The sequence below is a fragment of the Trachurus japonicus genome, chromosome 6, assembly GCF_045865225.1.
Source record: "Trachurus japonicus isolate A0001 chromosome 6, Traja_1.0".
NCBI classification, from domain to species: Eukaryota; Metazoa; Chordata; class Actinopteri; order Carangiformes; family Carangidae; genus Trachurus; species Trachurus japonicus.
The window spans coordinates 30,422,360-30,437,890 of NC_140912.1; the positions used below are offsets into that span (position 1 = coordinate 30,422,360).

At 41.2% G+C, this 15,531-nt stretch overlaps 1 protein-coding gene across 1 annotated transcript in view; it reads left to right on the forward strand.

Annotated features, from left to right (window-relative positions):
• Window positions 1-12,447, forward strand: part of deaf1 (DEAF1 transcription factor) — a 29,945-nt gene extending 17,498 nt beyond the window's left edge. Inside the window, exons 6-13 of the mRNA XM_085780188.1 lie at window positions 4,766-4,831; window positions 5,311-5,361; window positions 5,538-5,661; window positions 5,772-5,918; window positions 9,757-10,076; window positions 11,087-11,185; window positions 11,556-11,645; window positions 12,275-12,447. Coding sequence (XP_085636314.1) covers window positions 4,766-4,831; window positions 5,311-5,361; window positions 5,538-5,661; window positions 5,772-5,918; window positions 9,757-10,076; window positions 11,087-11,185; window positions 11,556-11,645; window positions 12,275-12,376 — 999 coding nt within the window. The 3' untranslated portion in view covers window positions 12,377-12,447. The remainder of the gene's footprint in view (window positions 1-4,765; window positions 4,832-5,310; window positions 5,362-5,537; window positions 5,662-5,771; window positions 5,919-9,756; window positions 10,077-11,086; window positions 11,186-11,555; window positions 11,646-12,274) is intronic.
• Window positions 12,448-15,531: the final 3,084 nt, after the last annotated feature.

Here is a 15,531-nt window from a genome sequence, read left to right on the forward strand (position 1 = left end):
AAAATCTCACATTCATCAAAGTCTCAACCTCTCTTCTTCACAACTCCACTGTAGTGTAATGGTTAGGGTGGATGCTTGCCAACCCTAAGGTCACTGGTTCGAATCCAAGGGAAGAACTCTTGTTATGTTATGTTGAATTCTGCTCTCCTCCCCCGCCTTCAATTGGTTACAGGTGTTTGTTATCTCCTTGATTACTCGTACCAGTTTGCAGCACATCATCACATTACTATGAATGACAACAGTTTTGAAAGCAGTGTGCTCTCTGTAGCCGAGTGGCAGAGTAAAGGTTTAGTGATCATATGGTCATGGGTTTGATTCCTGCCTCAGTCTTTTCACTTCATTGCTTGACTTTTGATTCCAATTATTCAGCTGTCATTGGACAGTCTTTGATTCCTCATAGTATAAAGCTCATTGTAACTCAGGTTCTCTGTGGCCATATGGTTAGTGCTCAGCCTGAAATTCACAGACATTTTCATTCTAAGTCATTCAAGCTTGACTCTCAAGCTTTCTTGATGTTGACAGTGTGCAGATCATTAACAGACAACAGTCTCTGCAACTGTGTGTGCACCGTGGCCTAGAGGCAGAGTGGAAGTCTAATGACCATGAGGATGTGGGTTCGATTCTGACCTTGGTCAAACATTTGTATGGTGATCACAGCTTGCACTATTTGCTAATTCTGCAACAGCGTTCAGTTGCTATCAGCAGTCACACCATTTCCATTCTTGGAAATGCTTTTTCTAGTTAGTGTGAATGCAAAAGGCATTCACACTATTGTTATTCGGTTCGGCCATTTTCTTTATTTTTCTTCTTACTACTTTCCGCCTTTCTACGGTTTTAAACTAGTCCTTCATACTTTGTGCGATTTCAACAATTCATATATCAAAACGTGCAGCTTTTTTTGAACTTTATCGGCATTACTTTTCTCTTTTTAACTATTTATACTTTTTAAAATATTTAACTTTTTCTGCTAATTTTTTCCCATAGGAATGCATTGAAAACATCTTCAAACTTTTAAAATTTTCTTACTACTTTGAACCTCTAAAACGTCAGCATACTTTCTCCCACAGACTCCATTTGACTTTTAAACTGTAGACGAACTTTTAATCTATTCACATATTACTCAGCTTATTGATATCTTCAACAGTTTTTAGGTATTTGGCTGTTTTAAAATCATTAAAATTTTCGACAAAATCCAACTTTATAATGGTTGTGTATTGCGCTTAACGAGCAGGGCTTAGAGTGAGTGACATCATCGTTAGAGTGAGAGGGATCGAAAAAACATTCAGGATTTTTTCTGGATAAATTGCCAGCATGGCCACAAATTAAACTCTAGACACATGATTTCCTCACCGGTTTGTAGCCACACTTGTCGTCTCTCATCTGATGTGCTCAAAACAGCAGACAGACTTACAGAATTGTCTCTATGAGCCTAATTGTCCAGCTAGACCCGCTCCAGTGGCTCATCCACTTCAATATAAAAGTAGGAGCTGATTTTTTTAGAAAAACAGAAATGCCCCCCTTTTCTACCTTGCGACGGCAAGAAAAGTTTTTGCCCTACAAACATTTAATGCACATTGGCTCGCTCAGGAAGGTCTTCTTGCCCCGATGGTCAGGACCACATTCTGATTAGAGGTACGGTTCTCTTTTACTGGGCTGTTTTGGGAAGCTGCACAGAGCTCAAATCTCTCTGCTCTGCTCTGCTCTGCTCTGTGTGCAGTTGGTCCAGCTGTAGTGGCCAGCTCGTTATCAAAGTCTACAGTGCAGGTGCATCCTGGCCGCTCGTTAAGATGTTTTTAAACACAGCCCCACACACACACATGATAAACCAGACTGACAGAGGATGTCCACGCACAAACACAGGCATCACACTCACACAGACAGACACACACAGACACTCACACACAGTCACACATGCACACATACACAAACAGACAAACACACAAACACAACACTGTTCCACACAGTAAAATGTAAGCATGGTAGTCGCCATGGTAACTTCTGAGGGCAGGCTGCCACACAGGTGTAATCAATCAGATCATTAGGGAGAGAGGAGTTCTGTGGCGCTTATCAACAGTTTTACTTTCTGCACATGTACACGCAGACAGAGAGACCGTCAGACTCACACACCCAGACTCACACACCCAGACACACACACAGGTTTTCAGCTCAAATTCATCAGCCTCTCAATTATTTTATACTTTTGATGTAAACATCTCCAACAATTTATATTTTTCTCATGAATTTCAGTTCAGACATTTAACCTTTCCACCTCTATAAATAGTAGTGTAATTCCAGGTGGAGCCTAGGACATAGGATCTATCTATCTATCTATCTATCTATCTATCTATCTATCTATCTATCTATCTATCTATCTATCTATCTATCTATCTATCTATCTATCTATCTATCTATCTATCTATCTATCTATCTATCTATCTATCTATCTATCTATTTATCTATCTATACCCCTCCCTATTTGTTAACCCCTCTGATCTATCTATCTATCTATCTATCTATCTATCTATCTATCTATCTATCTATCTATCTATCTATCTATCTATCTATCTATCTATCTATCTATCTATCTATCTATCTATCTATCTATCTATCTATACCCCTCCCTATTTTTTAACCCCTCTGATCTATCTATCTATCTATCTATCTATCTATCTATCTATCTATCTATCTATCTATCTATCTATCTATCTATCTATCTATCTATCTATCTATCTATCTATACCCCTCCCTATTTTTTAACCCCTCTGATCTATCTATCTATCTATCTATCTATCTATCTATCTATTTATCTATCTATCTGTACCCCTCCCTATTTTTTAACCCCTCTGATCTATCTATCTATCTTCAGCTCATTCAGCATTGCATTCACACCATTTCCATTCTTGGAAATGCTTTTTCTAGTTATTTTTCCACTTCCGGACGATTTTCGATTCGCTACTAGTCCTGCAACTCGAAGAGTTGCAGGACAAATTATATATCAAAACGTGCGGTTTGATCGGGATCGGGGTGCTATTACTTTTCTCAACTGTTTACGAATTTTTCGCGACGTAGTCGCGAAAAACTGCGCAAAAATTTTGCATGTAAGTCAATGGGACGGGCGAAAAAAAAAGAGCGAAAAAGACCAATCATTGGAGTTTAACAAAAGTCTACTGCTCAGGCATACTTTCACCTAGAGACTCCATTTAAACTTTAAACAGTAGACACAAGTCTTGTGTATTGTCGTATTACTCCACGTTTTGATAGGTCATATAGTTTTTGATCAATCCCTGATCAATGACCATGATCATTTTTGGAGAAATTATGAGTTTATAATGGGTGTGTATTGCATGGAATGTTCGTGTCAGAGTGCGTGACATCATCGGTTAGAGTGGGAGAGAGTGAAGAAACATTCTGTATTTTTTCTGGATAAATTGCCACCACGGCCACAATTTACACTCTACAGACATAATTTTTTCAGAATTTGTAAGACAAACTTGTTATCTCTCATGTCATGTGCTCAAAATATCAGAGAGACTTACAGAACTTACAGAATCAGCCTCTGAGTGCGGCCACGTCTGTCCCTGCTCCTCATTGAGTCCAATACAAATATTTTCTGAGAGGAGCAGAACGGCCTGATGTTTTAAAACTGCCAGCGTCGCCAAAATATTTACTGTAGAAACACCAAATCGTACCGAAATTTTCAGTAAGTCCTTAGAGCAACATTGATCTGTGTTTTGTTCTGATAGGAGTTACCGTTTTGTCATGCTAAGCCTAATTGTGAGGCCGGTTTAGAGGCAGAAAATGGCTGTTTTTCTCCACGTTTCTGTCTGTCTCAGCCTGCGGGGGCCCCTATCGCCGTGGTAACCTCTTTGATCCTCAGGCCAGAGCTCGTTAACTTCATAAACAATCCACCTGGCGCTCGTTTAAATGTTTATAAACACAGACACAGCTAAATCAGACTGACACAGGATGCAGCTACTAACTAACTATGTGACAAGTCAGTCACACACACACACACAGACTCTAGAGCCAGCTTCATGTGATTACAGTCACACACACACACACACACACACACACACACACACACACACACACACACACAGGTAACCTAATGTGGTTACAGCTCCTCCATATCAGTGCTTATAGAAAGATGATCATGTGTCTGTCTGATCAGCTCTGTCTTGACCTTAAGATCGTGGGTTTGATTCCCATGTTGACAGAGATGGCACAACCCGCAGTAGCTCCCGTGGCCCATTCAAAATTTCCCGAGAGGAAATTTTCTAGTTACCAATGCTGTACTACACAACATCACATCAAACACATTGTACTGCTTTTGCTTTTATGAATGAGATCATGTATATGCATATTGCACTTGAAATACATTGGTGTAAACTTCTATTTGACATTGACATTTGACAAACAAAAAAATCAGATTACTTATTTTCAATTATTTTATTTTTTTTTAAAAATTTTTAGGTATATTTGTATATTGTTCATATGTTGTCTTTAAGTTTTTATGTTATGTCTGTCCATTTCTGTATTATGTTTTATTTCTTTTAACATGTCCGAAATAAACTTAAACTAACTAACTAACTAACATACAGTATTTACATGTTTTTCTATATGGTCCTATGTCTTCCGTGTGCAGCATTCCCCCTCTATCCAAGACAAATTTATCCCACGGGAGACAAAATCTTTGACTTTCTTTGACATCAAACCGTACAAGTTTTCGCCCAGATCAGCTGATTGTGTGTGTGTGTGTGTGTAGGAGCGTATCCTGAACCCCCACGCTGCCTCCTGTACCTGCGCCGCCTGCTGTGACGACCCGACGGCCGTGAGTCACTTCAGATCCACTTCAGTATCCAACAGTGATCAGTTCTGAGTGTCTATTGTGTGTTTTTGTGTGTTTTGATCTGAACACGTAGCTGGAAACAGTTTGTGTTGTGACCATTTGTTCAGTTTGTACACCTGACACACAGTGACACAACTGATAGAGAATTTAACTTCACAATCAGGATGATTTCATTTAAACAAATTCAATTAAATTGAATTCATTTTCTGGTTGTAAAGTCAAAGCTGTGTAACTTTAGTCACTTAAGACGTTCAACTAAACAAACCTGGTTCTTCTTTACTCAGTGTTTTCATCATATTTCTCCTTTTACTCAGAGACTATGAAAGAAAATTAGATCAATTTCCTCCTTCCCAGCAGCAACATGGAACAAAACCATGAGCTCACAGCTAAAATAATTATTTTTCATGACGTTTTTGAACATGGTGCAGGTTTGAAGCTCTCTCTCTCTCTCTCTCTCTCAGTGTCCAAAGGACGGCGGTAGTGAACCTCTGGCAGCAGAAAACATCAGTATGGTAAAAGTCCCTTTAATCCCATAATGATCAGACACGACTTCTTTTGTCCCAACATTTCACATTGGTCAAGTTTTAGCTTCATTAGTTCAGTTTTGAAGGAAAAACAAGTTCACATAAAAAACAAACATCTCATTGTTCGAAGTTCTGGTCATTCATGTCTCGTCTTGTCCGTCCAGACCGGTCCGGTTCGTCTCTTCGTCCCCTACAAGAGACGGAAGAAGGACACAGATCCTCCGCTGGTTCTCCCAAAGAAGGAACTTCCTGTCACCAAAAACATCACGTTGACCCCTGGGACCACATGTACGTCAGGTGACCTTGGTCCGACGCCTAAATACGACGTTAAACCTCTCAGAGCGTCGCTGCAGGTTGTCTCGGTGTCTGACACGTCGTCTTCTGTCCTCCTCCAACAGTCACCGTGTCTCCGTCAGGACAGTTCACCACCTCCGGGGCCTTGACCTTCGACCGCACTCCAACCGGTGACGCCGCCGCGGCCGCGGCCGCCGCCACCATCATGTCAGAGGGCTCGGCGCAGAGCGAGGTCTTCGCCAGCACCGCAGGTACCGACCGTCCGTCTTTTGTAGAACGGTCTAGAGCTTCAACCACAAGTTGAGAGAAACTCATGAAACTAACTTCAGGCAGAATGATCAAACAGTTTAAGTGTTCTCAAATCCAAAACAGGTCCCTAATCCAGACCAGAATCGAGACCCAAAGGTCATTCACAGGTCATTGGACTCATGACTAGTTTGACTCAGGTCCACCTACAGGTCCAACAGATGTTTTCTGCAGGTCCATGAGGTCCTATAGGCACTAAAGGTCCAACAGATTTTTTTTTTTACAGGTCCTGCAGATCTTCCAATAGGTTCTAATCGTCTTTTCATAGGTTCTACAGATCTTACTGGTCCTAACAGTCTACAGGTCTTCCTAACGGTCCTACAGGTTCCTCTACAGGTCCTACAGGTCCTTCTACAGGTCCTCAAGGTCGTTCATACAAGTCCTACAAGTCCTTCTACAAGTCTTGCCAGTCCTAAAGGTCATACAGGTCTTTCGACAAGTCTTATTGGTCCTAAAGGTCCTACAGGTCTTTCTACAAGTCTTACTGGTCCAAAGGTCCTACAGGTCCTTCTACAAGTCCTATTGCCCCTAAATGTCCTACAGACCTTTCTATAAGTCTTACTGGTCCTAAATGTCCGTCCTACAGACCTTTCTACAAGTCCTATTGCCCCTAAATGTCCTACAGACCTTTCTACAAGTCCTATTGTCCCTAAATGTCCTACAGACCTTTCTACAAGTCTTATTGGCCCTAAAGGTCCTACAGGTCTTTCTACAAGTCTTACTGGTCCTAAAGGTCCTACAGGTCCTATCGGTCCTTCTACAATTCAATTGAATTGATCTTTATTATCCCCAAGTGGCAATTTGCAGTGCAGGTCCTATGGGTCATCATACGGGTCCTACAGATCTTACTGGTACTAAAACTCCTACAGTTCTTTCTACAAGTCTTACCAGTCCTAAAGGTCCTACAGGTCTGTCTGCTAGTCCTAAAGGTCCTACAGGTCTGTCTGCTAGTCCTAAAAGTCCTACAGGTCTTTCTACAAGTCTTACTGGTCTTTCCAAAGCTCCCGTTTTCCTTTGTCTTATGTGAATTTTGATTTTTGGACAGATTAATTTCTACGTGACTCTGTCTTCAGTTTGAACGCCTCCTTTACACTGGTGGTCCTCCCCTCAGTCCTTAATGGTTTGTAGAGGAGTTTCCCGCAGACCGAGGCCGATCCATCATCCTATCCAGCTCTCTGATTGGCTGCTGCGACGCTGTAATGAGCTCTCAGGAGACCGAGGATCTGTGGCTGAATAATGAGTCGCGTCCTGATTTTCTCCACCTGAGCGTCACCTCCCCTTCAGAGGACCAATCAGAGATCTTCTCACATCTCCTCAGTCACAGACAGACATGACCAACGCAGAGGAACCAAATCAGACTTATTCATCTTTTCTGGGGAAGATAATTGATCCTTTATTTATAGAGATCCATTATTAATGAGCTGCTGGACAAATTGATTACCCCTAGAGAAATAATAAACTTTATGACTCAAATGTGAAAATATCTTTATTTAGATATTAAAAACAGTCACTGATTAGACCATTTTAACCAAAACTAGGCCGCTGATTGGCTGAAAGGCTTCAGGTGTTTTTATTTAACACACACTCGACTCTCCGTCCTTCACCCTGAGGTTAGTGAAGCACTCTGGGGAAAATATTTGAATCTTCAGATTAAAACCAAAGTCAGTGACGAACCTGACGTCAGACTTTCATTAAAACCTGTCCACACACAAAGTTTGAGTTGGACTAGAAACACATTTAGTTAGCATTATCATGTCTCGGTTTGTGTCAAAGTCCACCAGTGCTAATTTTCTTAGACAGAAAGGATTAAAAATCTCTATTAGAAAACATTCATCAGTATAAAACTAAAAATATATGAAATAAAGTGTGTATATTTGGATGTATTAATTCATAAAAAGGCTGCGTTAATATGGATTAATATCAGGAGAGGAAGATGTTTTATACACTGAGGATGGAACAGCCCAAAGTCTCAATGACTGCAGCTTTTTTATCATCAGATTAACTTTAATAGAGCATTTATTTTCAAAAGAATGAGCTGGAAGAGAGAGGGCAGCAAATAGCTGAGTTTTTAACTTGAATTTTCAGTTTTAAAGTAGCAGATTTCGAGATATAAATAAGATATAAGCCACAGATTTGGGAAAGTTTGTAACTTAACAAAGAATTCTCACAGATTTGTGTTTCTCTTTTTCTATCGAAGAAGGAAACATGTCAACACTTGTTGGACAGATGTCCATTGGTTTGCTCTATGTGTTTTTAAGTTTATTTTCCTTTTTTCTCATGAAGTACCACATTTTTCTCATAAATTTGGGAATTTTTCTTGTAAAGATAGGAGTTCTTTTTGTGATCATTTTTTGTCTTAATAATGTCAGAAATAAGTGATATTTTTCTCATGAATTCTTGGCTCTAAACCTGAAAATTCAGAGTTTTAAACTCAGATTTTATTTTGACAAACTGCACCGCACACTGAGGTCGGACAGGCTGTGTTTTTGTCTGAGAGACCAAACCCAGGGAGAGAAAACGCTAAATTCATGTAGAAACAGTAACAACTGAAGGTTAATCATCATCATTCAGCTTTATCAGCTTTTCTATCAACTCCTCTTTTTTTTTAAAAAAAAGAGAGAAAACGCTCAGAGAGAACTCAGAGTGAAAATCAGAGGAACAAGTCTTTTAGTCTTAGTGACGACTGATGAGTCCTGACAATAATAACTCACTCTGCTGTACAATAAAAGGACACACACACACACACCGGCGTCTGAGAGGAACACACACACGTTCCTCAGGACGCGGTGCAGATGGATGTCCAGTTATTTCTGGAGCGGTTTGTTCTCAGAGGAGCTGGAGCTGTCGTTGTGTTGTATGTGGGTCAGAGAGAGGGAGGACGTATAGAGGACGTATGGACAGTTGGACACACTGACCTGGATCTGCTCACACACACACACACACACACACACACACGCACACACACACACACACACACACACACACACAGATGTGTCTAAAGTTTAACAATCGATCATTCAGATAAAAAAACATGATCAGTTTAGAATCAGTCCCAAGATTCAAGTGAAGGAAACTGACTGATGACATCATCGCTTCATTTCATCACAGCAACAGTCAATTAACGTCTTCTTCCTGTCCTCCCTCCTTCTCCTTCTCCTCTTCCTCCCCCTCCCCCTCCTCCTCTCGCTCCTTCCTCTCCCCCTTCCTTGCCCACCTCCTCTTCTCTTCTCCCCCCCCCCCCTTGTCCACCTTCTCTCCCACCCCCTCCTCTTCTCTTCTCTCTTCTTCCACCTCCTTCTCTCTTTCTCTTTCTCTTCCTCCTCCTCCCCTCTTTTCCCCCACTTTCCTTCCTTTCCTCCCCCTCATCCTCCTCCTCTTCCTACTTCTACTCCATTCCCCCTTCCTCCCCCTTGTCCTCCTCCTCCTCTCGCTCCTTATCCACTTTCTCTTCCTCCTCCTTGCCCACCTTCTCCTCCACCCGCTCCTCTTCTCTTTTTCTTCTTCCACCTCTTCCCCCTCCCTCTCTGTCTTCTCTCCTCCTCCTCCTTTTCTTTCTCCCCCTCTTTCTCTTTCTCATAATCCTCCTTCTCTCTTCTTTCATCTCCTCCTCTTTCTCTACCTCCTCTTTTTCTTCCTCCTCCTCCTCCTCCTCCTCCTCCTCCTCCTCCTCCTCCTCCTCCTCCTCCTCCTCTTTCTCTACCTCCTCTTTTCCCCCTCTCCCCCTCCTCCTCCTCCTCCTCCTTCTCCTCCTTTTCTTCCTCCCCCCTCTCCTCCTCCTCCCAGTGTTGACAGCGTTACCGGCCCTCGCCGTGGCTCCTCAGCCCGTTCAGGCCAAGTTGTCGATGACGACGATGACGACGACGACGGTGGCGTCCTCCTCTCCGACGGCGGGTCTGGTGGGCGGCCTGGAGGCGGGGCTGGTGGGGGGGGCGGGGCTGATGGGGGGGACGGGGCCGGCCGGCGGCGAGGGGCAGAAGAACACCTGGCTGTACCTGGAGGAGCTCGCCAACACGCTGCTTAGCAACGTGCAGCAGCTGAAGGTGCTGATCGACCAGGCAAAGACCAACGGAGAAACGTTCAAGAGCCACGGAGCGAGGAAGGAGGTGAGAGGAGGAGGAGGAGGAGGAGGAGGAGGTCACCGGTCTGATAGAATAGAATAGAATGGAATGGAATGGAATGGAATGGAATAGAATGGAATGGAATAGAATGGAATGGAATGGAATAGAATAGAATGGAATAGAATGGAATAGAATAGAATAGAATGTAATAGAATAGAATGGAATAGAATGGAATGGAATGGAATAGAATGGAATGGAATAGAATAGAATAGAATAGAATAGAATGGAATGGAATGGAATAGAATAGAATGGAATAGAATGGAATGGAATAGAATAGAATGGAATAGAATAGAATAGAATGGAATAGAATAGAATGGAATGGAATGGAATAGAATGGAATGGAATGGAATGGAATGGAATAGAATAGAATGGAATAGAATAGAATGGAATAGAATAGAATAGAATGGAATGGAATAGAATAGAATAGAATGGAATGGAATGGAATAGAATAGAATGGAATAGAATGGAATAGAATAGAATAGAATGGAATAGAATGGAATGGAATGGAATAGAATGGAATGGAATGGAATAGAATAGAATAGAATAGAATAGAATAGAATAGAATAGAATGGAATAGAATAGAATAGAATGGAATAGAATAGAATAGAATAGGTACTTTATTGTCATTCAAATACACAGTGTGCATAGAACGAAATTTCGTTTCACTGACTCTTGGCACAAATAAAAAACATGTATGTATATATAAATATAAATAAATTAAAAACAAGACAAGTGAGGTCGATCGGTCAATAAAGTGCTCTATGTGCATATGTGCAAAAAAATAACTATTTTTATATTTAAATGGATCACAGTTAAAATGTTAAAAGTGGCATGTGATCTGAGGAGATACAGCATCGATATTAACTCCTATTATTTACACCTCTTCTCCTCCTCTTCCCTCCTTCTCTCCCCCTCCTCTTCTCTTCCTTCTCCTCTTCTCTCTCCCTCTTCCTCCTCTTCTCTCCTCCTCCTCCCCTCTGTGTGTGTGTGTTCAGTGTGGTTTCAGTCAGTCGTTTGAGAACCAGATCTCCTTCCAACAGACGGACGACTCAGAGGTGAAGAGGAGCGCTGACATCACAGAGATCATCATCAACGTACGACACACACACACACACACACACACACACACACACACACACACATTACATTATACCTATACCATTCCAGACGCTTCTGCGCATGCACATTTCCCCCTTCTATCAGTTTACGGCAGACACCGCGGATATGCATGGAAACAGAGACAAAAACACAAGCACGTCGCAACGAATTTCCCTCTGTTCTATTTCTGATTAAATTAAATTAAATGTCGACCGATCAGTTAGTTGTAAAACATTTATTTATTGATGTAAATGTGGTGATTTCTGCACATACAGACAGCAGCAAGATTTAAACTGTGTGTGTGTGTGTGTGTGTGTGTGTGTGTGTGTCTGTGTGTGTGTGTGTGTGTGTGTGTTGCCTCTGCAGCAGATGTGTGTGAACTGTGGTCGAGTGGCGATGAGCGAGTGTACGGGCTGTCACAAGGTCAACTACTGCTCCACCTTCTGCCAGAGGAAGGTAAGAATCTATCTATCTATCTATCTATCGTTCTATCTATCGTTCTATCGTTTTATCGTTCTATCGTTTTATCGTTCTATCTATCTATCTATCTATCTATCTATCTATCTATCTATCTATCTATCTATCTATCTATCTATCTATCTATCTATCGTTCTATCTATCGTTCTATCTATCTATCGTTCTATCGTTCTATCTATCTATCTATCTATCTATCTATCTATCGTTCTATCTATCTATCTATCTATCTATCTATCTATCTATCTATCGTTCTATCTATCTATTGTTCTATTTATCTATCTATCTATCGTTCTATCTATCTATCTATCTATCTATCTATCTATCTATCTATCATTCTATCGTTCTATTTATCTATCTTTCGTTCTATCTATCTATCTATCTATCTATCGTTCTATCGTTCTATCGTTCTATTTATCTATCTATCTATCTATCTATCTATCTATCTATCTATCTATCTATCTATCTATCTATCTATCTATCTATCTATCTATCTATCTATCTATCTATCTATCTATCTATCTATCTATCTATGCATCCATCCATCCATCCATCCATCCATCCATCCATCCATCCATCCATCCATCCATCATGTTTCTCTCTCTCTGCAGGACTGGAAGGATCACCAACACACCTGCTGTCAGTCTTCAGGGGGCGTGTCCATGCAGGACGAGGAGCCAATCACAACCATCGACATGGACAAAGTGAAATGAAGGAGTCACATCCAACTCCTTGTACTGTACTTCCTGCCTGGGGCTTTTATTGTGAAGGTTTCCCCTCGGAGCAACAGGTACTACTTCCTGCCTGGGGCTTTTATTGTGAAGGTTTCCCCTCGGAGCAGCAGGTACTACTTCCTGCTTGGGGCTTTTATTGTGAAGGTTTTCCTGTCGGAGCAGCAGGTACTACTTCCTGCTTGGGGCTTTTATTGTGAAGGTTTCCCCTCGGAGCAGCAGGTCTGTGATGAACCCGTTGTAAATAAACGGCACTGACTTTTTTTTACTCCTTTTTCTCGTTCGCTTCCAAAACACTCGGAGTTCGACCGACACACTTCAGGAAACAGGAAACTGTAGCTACGTGAACAACATGTGGACAAAACTATAATATTTATCACAACATGAGACTTTCTTTATCTCTGATTGGTCGGTTATTTTCCACATTACTGTGATTAATTCTTTAAACGGTCACATTGATCATGATTTTTTTGTTTTTTATTCCTTATCCTCCGTGTTGTGTCTTTGTTGAAACTTGATTCTGTTGCCATTTAAATCTGCAGTGACGTCCTGCTTAAAGAAACAAAAGGTCAAACACATCAATAAAAGAAAAAATAAGATTGAATTAAAACCTCGCCCTGTCCCGTCCAGAGCTCTGACCTGAATTATTTATTTCACTTTTCTAAATGTTATCGTGCTATTTTTTTTAATTATTATTTTGTTATTGTGATTCATGTTTCGCATTATAAAGGTTTTTTTTTTTTACCTTTTTATAATGATGTTTATGATCCAGGTTTTGGTTTTAGTTCGGTTCATCATCATCATCCCTCTGGATTTTTTATTTATTTATTTTTGCTACCTGCAGCAGTGGAGTATGGAAGCTGTTTAATGTTGATGTTAAAGTCCAGTTTGAGTTCAAGTTGCACATTTTGTTATTACATGGCAGTTTAATATTGTCTGTTGTTTACAGGATGAATAATATGCATAATTTATACTTAAAAACAACAAAACAACTTAGATTTAAAAAAGAGATTTTTTTTTTACTTTAATATGTGTTTTTATTGCCTTTTCCTCAACGTTTTCTGTTGTTATTAATAACTCTAAGGGATTAAAATGTCACAAAATAAAATTCCAATGTTTTAAGTGTCGTGTCCTCTGATTGGAGCATTTCAGCCAATCAGATGGGACACATCAACGAGTCAGGTCACCTTCTTTTTTTCCCTTTTTTTAAAAACACTGATTAGAAGTAAGTTCACATCAAAACTGAGTGATTATTTTACTTCTTTCAAGTAATGAAATCACTTTTTTTTTGTAATTTACATGGGATGGGGTTGAAAGTGTTTACTGATGATAATAATAACCAAACAACACCTGCAGCAATAACGAATTAAACACCCAAGTAAAATTCTATGCATTTTGCTAATTTAAAGGTACATTGTGTAAGAATTCCTCCCATCTAGCGTTGCGGTTGTATATCGCAAGCAACTCAATCGTATTTTTCATGCTGCATTCACGTGAAATTGGGCAGACGACAGACGGACGAACGAACGCCGCTGCAGGTAACGGCATAAACAAGCCTCTATGTAAACAAGTGGTCCGTCATCACGAGGCAAAACAATACACGTGACAATATGTTGTTATGGCGATGTCGTATCGTTTACCTGCCCCACGTTTTACCGGCTTTCTCTGGACTTCTGTGACTAAAATGACATCTGGTTTGTTAGCGACGGCCGTCTGCCCGACTGCAGGTGAATGCAGCATCAGTGTAACGCTCCGTTCCTCCTCACTGCGTTACTGCGGTGACTTTTCACAGACGCCACCTCGACCTGAGCCGACAGCTCCGGTGTCTCCGCTGAGTTTCCGTGGTTTCCTACCGTCACGCTGCCACTGAACGTAAAAACATGGCGACACCACATGGCAGCAGCACCGAGCTTACCCGCTCCATGGAGATATGAATGATATGAACGGCTCATTCAGAGCTGAAAGGAACACTTCACTTTGTTGATGGGGGGGATTACTGATTAATGAAAAACAGACTTTTGAACGAAATAATCGATTTTCGTGAATAGGTAACAGGAGAAGTTACACAATGTCCCTTTAAAAAGAAAAACAGTTTATATTTTTTGTCTGTGTTTCCACATTTCTGCTTTTATTTATTTCTGTAAGCATAAATATAGAAATACAATTTCTTTCAAAATATATTTATTTTGAATTTGTTTAGTTATTTGTCTCTCTTTATTTATTCATATTTATGTCCCTTTACGTCAGCAGGATACTTGTCTTCATTCATGTCCACAGATGTTTAATTTATTAATGAAATGCTGATTTCAGGTTTTATTTTTAACCATCAGGTCTCGGAGGGAAAACGCAGAAGCCTTGTTTTTTTTTTTTCCTGCAGGATTTTCCCAGCAGACACGTTTGTGTTTTTCTGTCTCACTTCTAGTTTTCACACTCAAACACTTTCCTCTGTTTCTCTGCTGAAGACGAGAGGTTTTTTTGTTTTTTTTTAAAGGTTTCTGACCGTCAGCTCTCAGGTGATCTGTCAGAGCGACTCCTGATGAATCACCACAGACCTGATGACATTTGATTCTGCTGCGTCTCGGTCCCAGCGGCGCTCAGACGTCTGAGCTGACAGTGAAGGGGCCACCGCCACCCCCCACCCCCCCACAGGACCAGACATTTACCCACTTTAACAGCTGTGTGAGCTGAGCTGTAACTCTGAGGAAGTTAAACAAAGGCGGCTGGTTGTTTTACTGATGAAACACTACAACCTCCATCATCGAACCTGTGCAGGCGGGCGGAGCTACAACCCGTCCTGAGCGGGGCACCAGAGACATTGTGGCGTGCTGCTGTTGTCAGTCCGTCCTCCTGAGCCTTCAGCTCTGTTGACTGATGAGATCTGCTGAGAAGCTTTTAAAGCTTCTTGTCTTTTTGTCATCAAACTTTAACGACCTTCAGATGACGATGCAAGTCCAGATTTCTGCAGAGACCTCGAGCGATTTGGACTCGGAACAATGAGCAGCGCTGATACAACAACAACCCAACACAACACAACAACCCCTGAACACCTCCTGTGGACTCCGTCACCTTGTTCCCACGACGATTAGAGTCCTCCAGGTGTGACGGTGCACTGTGACATCACTGTTGGGTGTGGCTAC